The sequence below is a fragment of the Embiotoca jacksoni genome, unplaced genomic scaffold (assembly GCF_022577435.1).
Source record: "Embiotoca jacksoni isolate LCO1_2020_lvr unplaced genomic scaffold, fEmbJac1.0.p SCAF_71, whole genome shotgun sequence".
NCBI classification, from domain to species: Eukaryota; Metazoa; Chordata; class Actinopteri; family Embiotocidae; genus Embiotoca; species Embiotoca jacksoni.
The window spans coordinates 740959-755485 of record NW_027185427.1 but is presented as its reverse complement, the minus strand read 5'-3'; the positions used below and the strand labels follow the sequence as shown (position 1 = coordinate 755485).

General features: G+C 42.8%; 1 protein-coding gene across 1 annotated transcript; it reads left to right on the top strand.

Moving 5' to 3' along the window:
* The first annotated feature begins 1502 nt into the window (after nucleotides 1–1502).
* hoxb2a (homeobox B2a) lies at nucleotides 1503–4345 on the top strand. The gene is made up of 2 exons (XM_069177309.1): nucleotides 1503–1983; nucleotides 3410–4345. The coding sequence occupies exons 1-2, from the start codon at nucleotides 1503–1505 to the stop codon at nucleotides 4258–4260; spliced, it is 1332 nt and encodes a 443-aa protein (XP_069033410.1). The 3' UTR covers nucleotides 4261–4345.
* The last annotated feature ends 10182 nt before the right edge of the window (nucleotides 4346–14527 follow it).

Genomic DNA, 14527 nt, shown 5'->3' with positions numbered 1-14527 from the left:
AGCCAGAGAAAGATTGATCACCGCACTTTTTTTTCCCCACTCGGTTCTCCTCGGGCCCTCCCCAAAATATCTTCCGCCAAACTCCCGAGATTTTGATCTTTACGTGAATTTACATGCGTGTCTTTTTGTGTCTGAAGGCCACTCAGCGCACTCTCACTATTTTATTAGCATTCGTATTGTTGCTGATGCATTATTATATTATTATTATTATTATTATTATTATTGTGATTATAAAGAGGAAGAAGAGCGCGCTCTCTTGCTTTCAGCAGCTGCACGCAGCGACCTCCCTGTGAACTCCCTCCGTCTTAACGTAAACACACCGAACATTTCACACGCACACACCACAGCGCAGAGAGCTGGGAGGGGAACCGTGGGCTCTGTGTTAAGAGGCTATTTTAGGTGGAGGTTATATTTAGACAATATTTCGGTTTCTCTTCTCTCACTCACTCACTCACTCACTCACTCACTCACACACACACACACACACACACACACACACACACACACACACACACACACACACACACACACACACACACACACATTCACCGGCCTATTGACCATAAATTCAAGAAGTCTTTGAAAAACAAAAAGTGCACACTTACACATCAATAGGCCTCCCTCTTTGCCTTTCCTATAAACTAAGCTTCCGTCTGCTCTGCTAAAAGTCAAACTGCTCCATCTGCACTACCGCTGAGTACAAATCTTCATCATCCTCTCCTCCTGAGCTGCTGCGCCATCTAAAACCCTCTCCAAGTTTTCTGCTTCTAAATTGGGAATTTTCAGCCTCTGTCACACTTTCTAAGATTAATGAGCTGAGTGCTGGAAGAAGCTTTGTTTTCTTTCCTGAAGGGGACATATTGTAAACGGCGCTGGCCAGCACCGTTTACCTAATGTTAATCGTCGTTACATCACCCAGAAGACGGGGAAATGTCCGAGATGCCTATTGTTCGAGGCTATCACCGAGCCAGGATGCGCCGACCTGCCACCCACACGGCGCACATGGCGACCGGTCGCCTTGTCGGTTTATTCCCTCCAGAATGTACCCCCCGTTACGAGAAAACAATAGCAGCTCTCCTGTGATGTAGCTCCTGTTAGCCACAGCATTTGGTAGAAAAATAATAACGCTGCTTCCCACAGCCATCTCCGCCGCCAGGCCCGGGCCCCCGATTGGCTGGTTTTGGGTCACATGATCAGGAATTGGCTGCAATTTCGCCCCATAGTTCTTCAGTTTAGCCTACCGAGGTCCCCATACGCTAGTAATATCACCAATATACACAATTATTATATAGCCACCGCATTTACGCCACTGCGGCCCGGAGCCTACATGCTCGCGCGTTTTTTTTCATTTCGTTTTATTTTTTGAAAAGCCATACCTATTGTGCTGTGTGCTCGTGCGAGCGTGCGTGCGTGCATGTGTTTCTTTTTTTTATTTTTTTATTTTGGGGTAGGGATTGTTCGGGGGTCTCGCCGTTTGAGGGTGAAACGGGTTTGAGGAAGCTATGAATTTTGAATTTGAGAGGGAGATCGGTTTTATAAACAGCCAGCCGTCCCTAGCAGAGTGTCTGACGTCCTTCCCCGCCGTCCTGGAGTCATTTCAAACTTCATCAATCAAGGAGTCGACAGTAATTCCGCCTCCCTTCGAGCACACCATCCCCAGCCTCAGCCCCTGCACAGCCAGCCAGCCGAGACCGGCAGCAAGGAGCCAGCAGAACCGGAGAACCTCCGTTACTAATGGCTTCCAGACGCACCACCGGACCGCCCAGCAGCCCTGCCCGCCCGGCCAGGCCCCTGCCCCGGCCACGGCCACGGCCAGTCCGCTGGCCCACGAGTTCCCCTGGATGAAGGAGAAGAAATCAGCCAAGAAGTGCCCCAAGCCCGGGAACAGCTCCAGTGGTGGCGGAGCCATCATCCCCCCCGCCTCATCCTCACCGTCACCAACCGCCTCTGGGTACGCTTCGGCGGGCATCGAGTCACCCACAGGTCGGTATGGTGGGATGCGGGGGTCAGTATGCATGTGTGTGGGGTGGAAATGTGATCGGTGCGCAGCATGTTCCGTGATTTTCTATTTGCATCTTTATTTCACAGCTATGTCAGAAATAAGGGAGTATTTATTCCACAGTGCATGCTATTGTCTGTATGTCTGTATGTGTGTGTGTGTGTGTGTGTGTGTGTGTGTGTGTGTGTGTGTGTGTGTGTGTGTGTGTGTGTGTTGTGCAGTGCTGTGATGCTGTGTCAACAGGGAAGCCATATCTCGACCACTGCATTATGCTGCAGTGCTTTGCACAGTCTTCCATCATGCATTTAAAATGCAGCCATCAACACGGACTCCCGTCATTTAAAGGATCAGTGTACATTTCAGCAATAACTAACATCTTCCACACCAGCACGGTGTCAGGCAAATTTCTGCATCTAAAGGCCAAATTTCTAAAATGCATTCTCTCCATGTAAAACTAGTTATCTTATCGTGCGTAAAGACGCACGGTGGGGTTTTAATCCATCCTGATGGCTGCTGCAGCCTGGAGGGTACCATTCTGTGTACTGCATGTGTGCTTCCAGATCAGCAGCAACATCTTGCTAATATTCACAACACAGCTGAGATGGTCGCCATATTGGATGGACATAGGAAAAATAATGCCGAGGCAAAGCGGCGGACAAATATGGAGGGGGTGGGGTGGGGTGGTGTAGTCCAAGCTACATCCTCACAGGAAACTCACCCCACACAATCTGATGTTCTGGGGTTTAGGTCAACTCTGTCTCCAACACTGACCTCAGTGAAAACCTTCTTGCTCTTTTTGTTCCCCCCATATTTGTTTTTGGTGGAAAATATATTTTTCACCTTTTTTCTCGCCCAATTTGCCGCTTTTTCCGTCTCAGAGCCATTCCCAGCTTTAGTTGTGTTTCTGACAGATACCGCCACATTCGTTTCACATTGACATTCCCACATTTCCACACACATTTCCTTCCAGTCCTGTGATTTATTTATGTTCCTCTCTGCATCCCTCGGATCACGCTGCAGCCTCTCAGCAGCTCGCTGCTCTCAGGCTTTTATCATCATCTGTCTGTATTTGCACTTTGATTCAGTTTTTCTTTCTTTCTTTTATTTTACAATCACCAAAGTGGTGGCTTTTACAGTTATGACTATTTTGCTACCGCTGTAATTGGAAGGTGTATTTCTATGTTTTATTACTGCTTTATTGGGCTGCAGACAGAAGAGCCGAGGGGATTTCTGCTCCTTGATGAAGCAGCTTATTTCTCGCGAGCAATAAAACTGGAGAGGTTTTGGTTTTCATGCTGTAGATTTGAAATATAACGAATTATAATATGACCTGAATCTATTTTTAATTAAATATTTACACAATAAATCTCCATAATTGTCTCTCCGTGTCCTGTCTTTGTTTCCAAGCAGACCCGTGCCAGGCGGGTCTGGAAGGTGGAGGGTCCGGGTCCCGCCGGCTGCGCACCGCCTACACCAACACCCAGCTGCTGGAGCTGGAGAAGGAATTCCACTTCAACAAGTACCTGTGTCGGCCCAGGAGGGTGGAGATCGCCGCTCTGTTGGATCTGACCGAGCGGCAGGTCAAAGTTTGGTTTCAGAACCGACGGATGAAACACAAGCGGCAGACCACGCACCACCGGGACGGCAGTGGAGGAAGCCACGAATCCAGCGACCCGGGCGGGTTTGAGCCGCTCGAGGGCACCGATGCCTCCTCCCCGTACTCAAGCCAGCCGCTGGAAGCATCTGGCACCGGGGAGGTTACATCGGAGAGCGATCCGGGGGGCGGCAATCCATCTTCGGCCGCCGGTCCCACCGCCTACGTTAATGACAGCGGGGACAATGCACAACCCACGCCGGAGGAGGGAGGTCGATTGAACCTTCCTGAACGCCCACCGCTGCCGGGAGCATCTGGCTCCTCCGACTCTGCTGCGACCCAGCTCTCCCCGCCGACGTTCACCGCGACCAACTCCGCGGAGAACACGGCCCTGATGCCGCGGAACGAGGCCGGGCCCGCGGCCCCGGCAGCCGACCCGTCATTCCCTGAGCAGCGGGACTCCTCTATCACCCCCATCGCCTCGTCTGCTCCTTCTGCCGCCTCTTCATCATCGGCGCTCCCCGACCTGACCTTCTTCGCTGGGGACGCCTGCCTGTCCCCCAGCCTGCAGAGCTCCCTGGACAGCCCGGTGGATTTCTCCGAGGAGGACTTCGACTTGTTCACAAGCACACTGTGCACTATAGACCTGCAGCACCTCAACTTCTGAGGAAAGAAAATTCAAAAGAATGGATGAACAATCGAGCGGAAGGGACGCGAAAAAAAACCTGTTGTTAAAAAGCTTCTCGGCAACATTCCTGAAACATTTCTGAATGAAAATTAGGTTCGTTTTTAAATACGTTTTTTTCTTCTTGTTGGTTTTATTTTGAGGATTTTATGTAGTTTAAGAGAGAAGCAGTTATTTTGTTTTTAATTTTAAACATCGAAAGGATTTTTTTTAATTTTTTTTATTTTTTTATTTTTTTTTTTTAAATCTCCCGTCGATTGAAACGTTGCGGATTTTTTTCTGCCCTTGTCCAAATTTCGGGTAGGCTGAATGTGGCCTGTTTTATTTTTTTTGGTAAGCCGTTTGATCAGTGTGTGTTTCCTCTAGTCCTTTCTGGTGCAGCTTCATGGATCTTTGATAACTTCTCAGGAACTGTTCACGGAGTCTCGGTGCAGACAGCTGGACTGCTTTCAGAAAATCTAAACTGAAGATTGAATTCATTCCCTCTCTGACCGACACACGACGAGAGGGAGACCCTGCTGAAGACCCGAGGTTTAGACCGTAGTTTATTTATTGAGATTCTTTAATAGTGAAAATCCAAATTATTTATTGTACATATATTTTCATAGTGGAATAATAATAATAATAATAAAAAAAACACACAAACATTTACGATGTGCCCCATGTGGTTTTGTTTTATTGCCAGGAATTAATGAGCTCTGAAAAGGCTAAATAATTCTGCCAAAATACAGCTTGCACTAAAATGTAATTTATACTATTAACATAGGCCTAACATAATTTACTTAAATTATAGAAAAAACATTTTAAACCTGTTTTGAATTTTATATAGACCAAAACATTTTAAACCTGTTTTGAATTTTATATAGACCAAATTTGCACACACACACACACACACACACACATTTATATATATATATATATAAATATATATATATATATATATATATATAAATATAAAAATATATATATATATATATATGTGTGTGTGTGTGTATATATAATAATATACACACACGCATATATATATAATGGACGCAGTCTATTGTATTTTTTTTACAGGTTTTTTTTTTTTTCTATAGCTACAGAGGAGCCTGATATAGCCTGATATAGCCTGATATAGCCTGATATAGCCTTGGATGGCCCTGGTTGTCCAGTATATAGCAGGCCAACAGCTCCTGTTTCCAGACATAACCCTGACAATGGGGGGGAAACAAGGAGATATTTCCCAGAGGAGATAATCTCTGTTTTTCTTCATCACAGGTTAGTTTAGTAGTTTAGTATGGTCCTCCACCAGCAGCAGCCAGCACCATCACACAAGAGCAGGGCAGCAACTATGTGTTGTATTGACTGACGGTGTCCGGGCACAGGGAGCTAACAACAGGGGAGCTAACAGGGAGCTAACAACAGCCAAACTGTTGGTGGTGTGTGAGCCTGGAAGTTAACATGCCAGCCCTGCTGTCTCTGTCCTGAGAAGAGCTGTAAATGTGAGGCTACTTGCAGGTTAGCACGACTAGCTCCCTGCCATGTGTGTGTGTGTGTGTATATGTGTGTATATGTGTGTATATATATGTGTGTGTGTGTGTGTGTGTGTGTGTGTGTGTGTGTGTGTGTGTGTGTGTGTGTGTGTCTGATGCTTACGAGCTGCTCCTCCTCCCATGGAGTCAAAATGGCGCTGAAGACAAAGCAGGATGTGAACAATGAGCAGTGGCAGCCATTACAGGATGACTGGCTCACCGTGACAGGCTGTGTGTGTGTGTGTGTGTGTGTGTGTGCGTGTGTGTGTGTGTGTGTGTGTGTGTGTGTGTGTGTGTGTGTGTGTGTGTGTGTGTGTGTGTGTGTGTGTGTGTGTGTGTATCAAAAACACAGAAGAGTGAATTGTTTTTAGGCAACAAAGCAGGTTTATAGCTGTTTGCAACCACAACAACAAAAATAATAAATTATATGTTATCCAAGATATCCAGATATTTGTAAGCCGGTGATTTAGAGGAAAAGTAATAAATGTAAACATGGCCAGTGTACAACACGAAAAATACTTCTGTGCAATTTTACGTTGCCTTCACATGATAACAGTAAATATAAAGGCCTAACACCGGATCCAGTTTTTTTTTTATTGTTGAAATAAAAAAAATTAACAAATATGTAAGGCTTCTGAAAAATATCAGTGGTCCTGAACCGTAGTTCAAAACTCTCCATCGACTGTCACCGAACCAGATTGAGGACAAACACATTAATTTTTTACGACATTATAGAAAAGCATAAAAAAGCCAACTGATTCAGGTCAAGACGCTGGATGTTGACCTTAAAGAGCTGCACGCAACAGAAACACGAGTGCTTCCCAACACTCAACTGTTTGAACTCTTGATGAATATTTACTTCCACAGAATCGCTCACTTCTTCAGTGAAAACTGATCAGTGAATTAAATGCAAAAAAACTAATCTTTTGTGTTGCAATGATAAAACAGAAATGAGCAGCTGAAGTCTGTTTGAGCACGAGTTTAAATAGATGTAGTTCCCATGGTAACAAAACAGGACAAGAAAGAGTATTATTTGCACATAGAGTACAACCAGATAAAATGTCCCCTCTTCTTCTGCATCTTTTATCATTTAATGTAGCTTGGTTATAAATATGTGAACTGTTCTCTGCTGATCAACAGACCTCGTTTCAGTCCTCGTAGTCAGACTGTCATTTCAAAGAGCAAAAATAATTAAATAAAACAGTCATACATGACAGAGCTTAATTTGGCAAAATCCAGACTCTGGTACTATGCTACTAATAACAATAATAATAATAAGTGCAAGGAGTTTTTCATAAATATAATAATGTTTCAAACAGAAAAATCCAATGAAAAAAAGCTATACTTAAATTAAAACAAAATTGAAATCATTTTCAATAAAAATATGAATGAAAGAAAATGCATTTAAAATATTCACATCAGCTGTCAACATGCAGCCACGTGTGCAGCAGGGGGAAGTTATTAAGACGATATACTGGCCAACATAATTTTCTCCTACAGGAGAGCAGGAGAACCAACAAGTCTTTTGGAAAAAAAAATGGGCCACAGTACAAACTCAGAGTCCAGTCCCTGAAAGTACACTGTTCATTTGTAAAGATGCTAACATTAGCATTCTGAAACGAGCAGTTTCATGTGAATGAAAAGGAAAACCAATATTGTGTGTATAAATATTCCTGTTCCAAAATAAAGACTGAAAACAGGCGCGGACCCAAAGTACATCCAGGGGGAACTCCGCCGCACCTCGAATGAACCTGAATCCCCTAAAAGGACAAAGACAGTGCTGTTTTAAACAGTGAATTTACAGAGCTGTAATCTAAAACCTACACAGAGACCAGTATCTGCTCTCATATCAGGATTCACATCAACACTTATAAGAAGTATTTGGATTTAACACCTATCAAAGGATCCAATCTGCATCAATATATCCTTCTGAGATAAAGAACAAGACAAACATGAGTGGAAACACACACAGAACACATTGAAATTGTTGTGCTGATTCAGGATCACAACTTTTTAGTAACACCAGAGAACGTAATGACCCTGTGAGCCTGATGGGTCTCTACAGAAACCATCAACAAGTTTACTACATGTACAGAAGATTTGTGTGATTGAAGCGTCTGTCTGCCGGCGGCTCGGCGGTGACGAGTGTGTATCAGCCCACGTGGACTCAGACATGTTTCCGAAGTCAGAGTAAACCGTCTCATGAGGAAGAGATCACTTCGTCATGACTCTTTCAGTGTACGGGTGGCAGCTCAGACAAAAAATAAAATCCAAACTACACTTAGAAAAGATTTAAACTGACAAATAACAGAAACAAAGTGTATAAACTGTAGGACTGAGTGTCATGTGAGGTACAGTCCCTGAAACAGTCTCTCTCTTCTGTAACCATCCATCTAAGTGTATCTTGTAGACAAAGAGATTACAGCAGAGTACATCTCTATGCTGGGAGACATATCTCACCTTCTGAGTGCCTGTATGTGTGTGTGTGTGTGTGTGTGTGTGTGTGTGTGTGTGTGTGTGTGTGTGTGTGTGTGTGTGTGTGTGTGTGTGTGTGTGTGTATGTGTGTGTGTGTGTTCCAATAATCTCTCTCTCTCCTGGCTGTCACCGCCTGTCGGCCTGCTGCCATGCTGTAATACGCGGACTGCTCCTTTATCTATTGCATCACCGTCACCATCATTGTTGTGATTTCTGCCTGCGTGTGTGTGTGTGTGTGTGTGTGTGTGTGTGTGTGTGTGTGTGTGTGTGTTGATATTGCATAACTCCAGCATGATAGATCACCCACTTAGCAGCATTGGTGAAATATGTGAGGAGTGGATTCTTATCATCCTGGGGAAGAAGCTTTCCCCGTCAGACACACAGGCTGCAGAGCTCTGCTGGTAAAACTGGCACAAAAAGGTTGTTTCATACTGAGACCTTAATCCTCCATGCCAACACATATTTGTAGCTGAAACATTGCAAAATTCCAGTCAAGGTGTGAGCGTGAAAAAGATTTGAAAAAGTTCTCAAATCTAAGATAAAAGTTGCTCGTCCCCACACTGGGACCCCTAGTGGCAGGAACATCATATTGACTGTTAAAAATCTTTATGGCAAAGTGTGAAATAGATTCGCCTGTCCACTCGAGCAAAACGTGAGATAGCCACGCTTGGCAGCTTCCCGGTGTGACAGTTACATGTTTTCCTGTAGTGGAGAAAAAATAATTTTGTGATTTACAGGAAAATGAAACTAGTGGCAAAAACAAATGGTTGGGGTCAGTGACAAATAACATGGTTTAGGTTACGGAACAAGAAACAACTCAAGAAATTTGTTGTCACCTTCCACATTTGAATTGTGATTAAATCCACCAAGCCGCCCTCCCGCCTCCAAATAATGTGGGAATGTGTCCTTTGTACCTGGTCTCAATACTGCCGTTGAGGTGCTTTGGTCACACGATCCTTCATCACGTGACACTTGCATGTGTGTAAGTTTTCCGCTTACAAAATGTGTAGCTGTCACGCCGAGGCAGCCCTAAGCGTGGCTATCTCACGTTTTGCTGTAGTGGACAGGCGTGTCTATTTCACACGTCACAGGAGTTCAAAATCTTTTCTGATGGGACAATGCTGCGGTAAAGAAATGCTTATGTCATGAAAGATGATGGGTCGGGTTCAGACATGAATTTAGGATTATGAAACAAAAGAAACAAAGCTCGATCTCCTTCAGGCAAGACTGAGGGCTAAAAATGAAACTGTTTTCTGAAGATTTTTATTTAAATAAGCAATCTATGCATTATCTAATTAAATATGTGCTAATGTGGATACATTTTTCATTTTGTTGACAGTCAAAGGTTTGTGCGAAGGGATTTCCGATATCTCTATGACTCCATAACTGACTGTTAAGGCATGAGAAATGTTATTTCTGTCATGTTGTTAGGAATAAAATATTCAGGCTATAAATAATATTAATAAACCTCTCTGAATAAACAGATGGGAAAAACACTAGAAAGTTGGTGCATGCAAGTGTCCGATGTCTGGCTCAGAGTATGAGGAAAATTTATGTGGAGAAAATTGAATTGAATTGAATTGTAAATTTAAAAAGCTTTATTTATTTTGTGGCCTTTGAACTTTAAGTTCCAGGCTATTTCTTTTTAATCTTCCAACAAGTAAAAAAAAAACCCAGATTCGCTGTAAGTCTCTACAACTAACAACACCTGGTAAAATAATCTGCTTTACTGTACACACTGTAACTTTACTGTAACTTGAACCTGAATAATTAGTCAAAGTACTCTCCCCCCCCCCACCACCTTCCAGTCTGAGCCAAAATGGTTCAAACCAGGGTTCAACCGCGCCAAGTCTTGGAATCACATACATGAGCACAGACAGGAGTCGTTTCCACTCTCACCATGCGTCTTTATTAGCATCCACTCAGCTAACTTACCGTCCAAGTGAGCCAAAGGGGGGACTGATCAATACTTCAGTCTCTGAGGGTCCCATTGATATACAGCTGTGGTGTGTGTGTGTGTGTGTGTGTGTGTGTGTGTGTGTGTGTGTGTGTGTGTGTGTGTGTGTGTGTGTTGTGAGAGAGAGAGAGAGAGAGAGACCGTGCAAACACACACTGTACATGTATTGAGTTGTCAGGTGGGAGCCTTGGAGGATTCACACCGAACACACATCACTTTGTGTTCGTGTGTGTTGATGCTCCGCTGCAGTCGCTCTCTAACAGGTCAATAAAGAGCCATTCCACACGATTTACGGGTATTTGTCGAGGGACCGACACAGACAATTGTCAGTCAATCCAATGGTACAAATTAACAGCTGGTAAATAGACCGCTGAGTAGACGGATCAAACCGCTAAACTGTGGCTAAAATCTATCAGAGAAAAAAATATATGATGAAGGAACACATGACAAAATGGAACATGGCAAAATGCCTTGACTTTTAGAGAGCTCCTGTAATATGTTGTGGTGGGCATGTCGACGGGCCTCAGCTCTGAACAGCCCTCGTTAATGAGTCATAGACTTCTCTCATGGCAGACATTTTGACTTGTCATGGTCAGGGGATTTACAAGATGGCCGCATTTCACTTTGAAGAGGTCCAGCTTTTGTGCATTTCTGGTTCACTGTCACGGCTTAATGGGACGCTTAAGTTGCTTTCACTCATGCATTGCAACCCGAAACTTATCTTGCCGTTATCCAGAGGACCCATTTGTGAGAACACACGAGTCCCAATCAGTCGGACTGGACATTACACAGACTTCACCCTGCCAGCTCCATGCTACAAAGTCTGTGAAATGTCCGACTGAGTCATGTGTGAACACAGCAGGTCACAGAATCCACGGTGAGCGAGCGCACATGTAAAATCTGACTCTGAGTCACAAGTACAGTAGGAAATATGGACATTTTACACCTGAATTGTTCCTCAGAGGCTTCCCTGTCTTATGGCTAAAGGTTGTTGAGGTCATGGAACAAGACTACAAACGCTACTAAGGGATGAAAATGTCCACATCCAGAAAGCTCCTTTTAGTAAATATAGCTGATAAATACAGCAGGATAGCATCGTTGTTATTATACATCTATACAAAAGAAAGGAAAGTCAAATGGATTTTAGTTTTTTCGCAGTAGCTGTCGAGGGAATTACACACCTGTACTCAGGTGTGTGCATTTAAAATACGCTAAGTTACCTAGTGTCTCTACAGTGTATGCACAGTGTGTATCTACATGGGAACTATTTTAAAGTCGCTGAGCCCACTGAAAATATAAGTTTGTGGGGCGATGCTATGAGATTTGTGATATCACAAATAGTTTGGAAACTGATCCACATTTGATACAAATTAAACAAGTTTGATTTGGGAATTTGAAGCCTCCAATGCAACACTGAAAATGGACTTTGGAGTGAAGTAGGAGACATCGGTGTCCAGCAGTTAAACTGAAATGAAATATATCTGCATATTCACGAGTGGGACGGAGTGTATCTGAAATGTTTTTACAAGATAATTTATAAGCTGGATGGTCCCTCTCCTCTGTAGCCGGGAGGACGCGACGTCTATGATTTCCAAAAATAATTTAAAAGTTACATTTTTCAGACCTCAGGACAGTTTTCCACTTCACCTCAGTCCATCTTCAATGATCTCGGTCCAGTTAAGGCGGCGGTGTTTCTGCATCATGTTTCTATCTGGTTTCTTCTTTAAAGAGTTTTAACCTGCATTTGTGGACGCAGACACAAAGTGTTCCTGAGCCCATGCAGTGATTTCTATGACAGAATTTTATCTGATTTTAATGCAGTGCTGCCTGAGGGCAGGAAACACAAGGCAGCTTCAAACCATGTGGTAAAAAGGCTGTTTTTCACTGTGCTTCTGCAGCTGCAGTAAATACAGACAACTTATTTTCATAACAACACAGACACAATTCTGTCCAGACTGGTGACAAAATGAGCTGAAATGTTGTCTGTGGGTTCATTGTTCTGCCACATATTGTCCAAGTATTGTATCATTCACACAGCACCATGTTCAGGACTGCAGTAATTAGTATTTGAATTATTAATAAACATGCTGATCAGCTTTAATGATCATGCAATAAAGATATAGTCTAAAAAAAAAAAAGCTTAATTATATTAATAAAAAAAAACAGATATACCAACTGGCTTTTAAATTTTTGTCCAAAACCATCACATACTTTCTGCAGTCAGAGATGGCTAGGGAAATCTGAAAATATCTATATTTGAGAAGGTTGCTTAAAAATAAATAAAATGTTACAGATTTATTTAATTATTGTCAGTCCATTAATTAATTATTCAAGCGATGGTTTCAGCTCCAACCCTGCAAGACAAGATTATCCCAACAGCTAATTGTCACCACAATAGTTGGGCAGCCACCATATTGAGGCCACTTGGTGTAATGCCTCCCACTCACCACTGGATGTCAGCTCCAAGAACACTCCCAGTGTGTTGAAGTTGATGGGAAAAGTCTAAAGAAGGCATGGTCTCTGATGCTTGTTTTAAAGACGAATTTGGAAAGGTTTTCATAAAGTATTTAGGTTTTTCTTGAATCGATGTCCAATGTTCCAATTGAAATATAGTTTTATTAAATATTTTGTCATCTTTGACAAACGAAAAAGTTTCCCGCAGAACAGTCCAATCATTGAATACGAGATTTCAGAGACATTTTTCTTTTCATATTGTCACCTCTCTTTAATCAGCAGGTACATTAAAGGAGATAGTTGTTATTATTCTTTATTCAACCAAAGCCAACACCGTGTTGTCTTGGTTCTCTTCTTTCCAAGACCATTGATTCATACTGAAGTAACAAATTCCTAAAAAAAAAAAACCATGAAAATTTACACGTTGAGTTTAAAAAGGCTCATTAATTTCCTTAAGCAACAGGTGGGAATCGTGCATTTGTAGGGTCTACTTTCAGTGGTGAATTAATCCACATTTACTTGTTTGTATTTGGGACAGCAGCCAAGCTACAGAGTCACTGGTGGGTTTTCATTTTAGTTTTGGACAACATTGATGTTTTATTGTCTGTCTGGGTCTTTTAATGATATTTGTTCATGATAAGAAAAATGTCCCAGATAGCTTGTAAACTTTTCTGTTTGGATCTGTGACATTACAGAAATACTGAATATCTGACCAAAGTTATCACATTATTTCATGTTTAATGTTATGAAATTTGTTCATAGCCTGAACTCCCCTCTCAAACATGCAGAGCCATTTGGCTGCAGGCGGTGGATGTCTTTCACGGCTGCTCTCCTTCGCCGTAGAGCGGGTGTAAACGTGTTGTGGAGATAAGAGCAGCTGAGCTGACAGTGTCTTATCACACATGGCTGATTGTAGCCAGGCAGCGGGAAGATGCCCTGCAGCTCTGATTTCTCTCCTCGGCTCTTTCTCTCATATCATATTTCTGTGTACAGAGGAGTATTACTGCTCTGACCTCCGACCTTTGCCCTTTTATATGTCATAACTCCTGTCCTAAGCAGTGATCACATGTAGCCTTTATGAGTGCATGTCATATGTTGAGAAGTATTGCAAAGGTTTGCTGGTTGATTTGATGTCATTTCCATATGATATTAATAGTAATAATATGATGATAGCATCAGCTGTACAGTAGGACATTGAGATGAGAGTGAGCAGTACGATTCATGAAGCAGTTATCTGGAAGATGAATGTGATAGGATGTCAGACAACATTATGCTTTCCATCCCAACAAGATCCGTGATAACTATCTGCAGAGGTTCTGCCATAACTTTGCGCTATTTGGACGTGGACACTAATATTTAGAATGAACATGTCGTAATACTTCTTCATGTCTATGAGTCCACAGGCAGCTGAAAGGCACATTGTTGCCTCCAACTGAAGCGATGCAGAATATGTGTACAGAGATGGATAGTTTTTACAGCTACGGAACAGTTTGGCAGCAGTCCACGTCTGAAGAAGCTGATAATCTCTGGGCGGGACCGAGTGATGTGTTCACTGCTACAAAGACGTTCAGTAAACATTACCAGCTTCAAAAAGTCTGGATAAATTGGACCAGAACCAGAAGTACGTTTTCGCCCTCTACTCAGCTCAATATATCATGCTGCTCAATGTCAACTTTAAAAATGCAGAGTGGATCATGATATGATGTGGTAACTGGCCATGACTTCATCATTATTATTTCATACTGAGCAGAAAACTAGTTTTTTTCCTGATACAAGTGTGTCCAACCTTCAGAAATATTATAATGTGCAACTAGTTCCCACAGGAAACACATTAATAAGGAAAAAAGA

Bases quoted from the DNA above. Each gene is read 5' to 3' on its own strand.
- hoxb2a (XM_069177309.1), top strand. From the start codon at position 1,503: ATGAATTTTGAATTTGAGAGGGAGATCGGTTTTATAAACAGCCAGCCG. The intron at 1,984-3,409 runs GTCGGTATGGTG...GTTTCCAAGCAG, and splicing joins GGGCATCGAGTCACCCACAG to ACCCGTGCCAGGCGGGTCTG.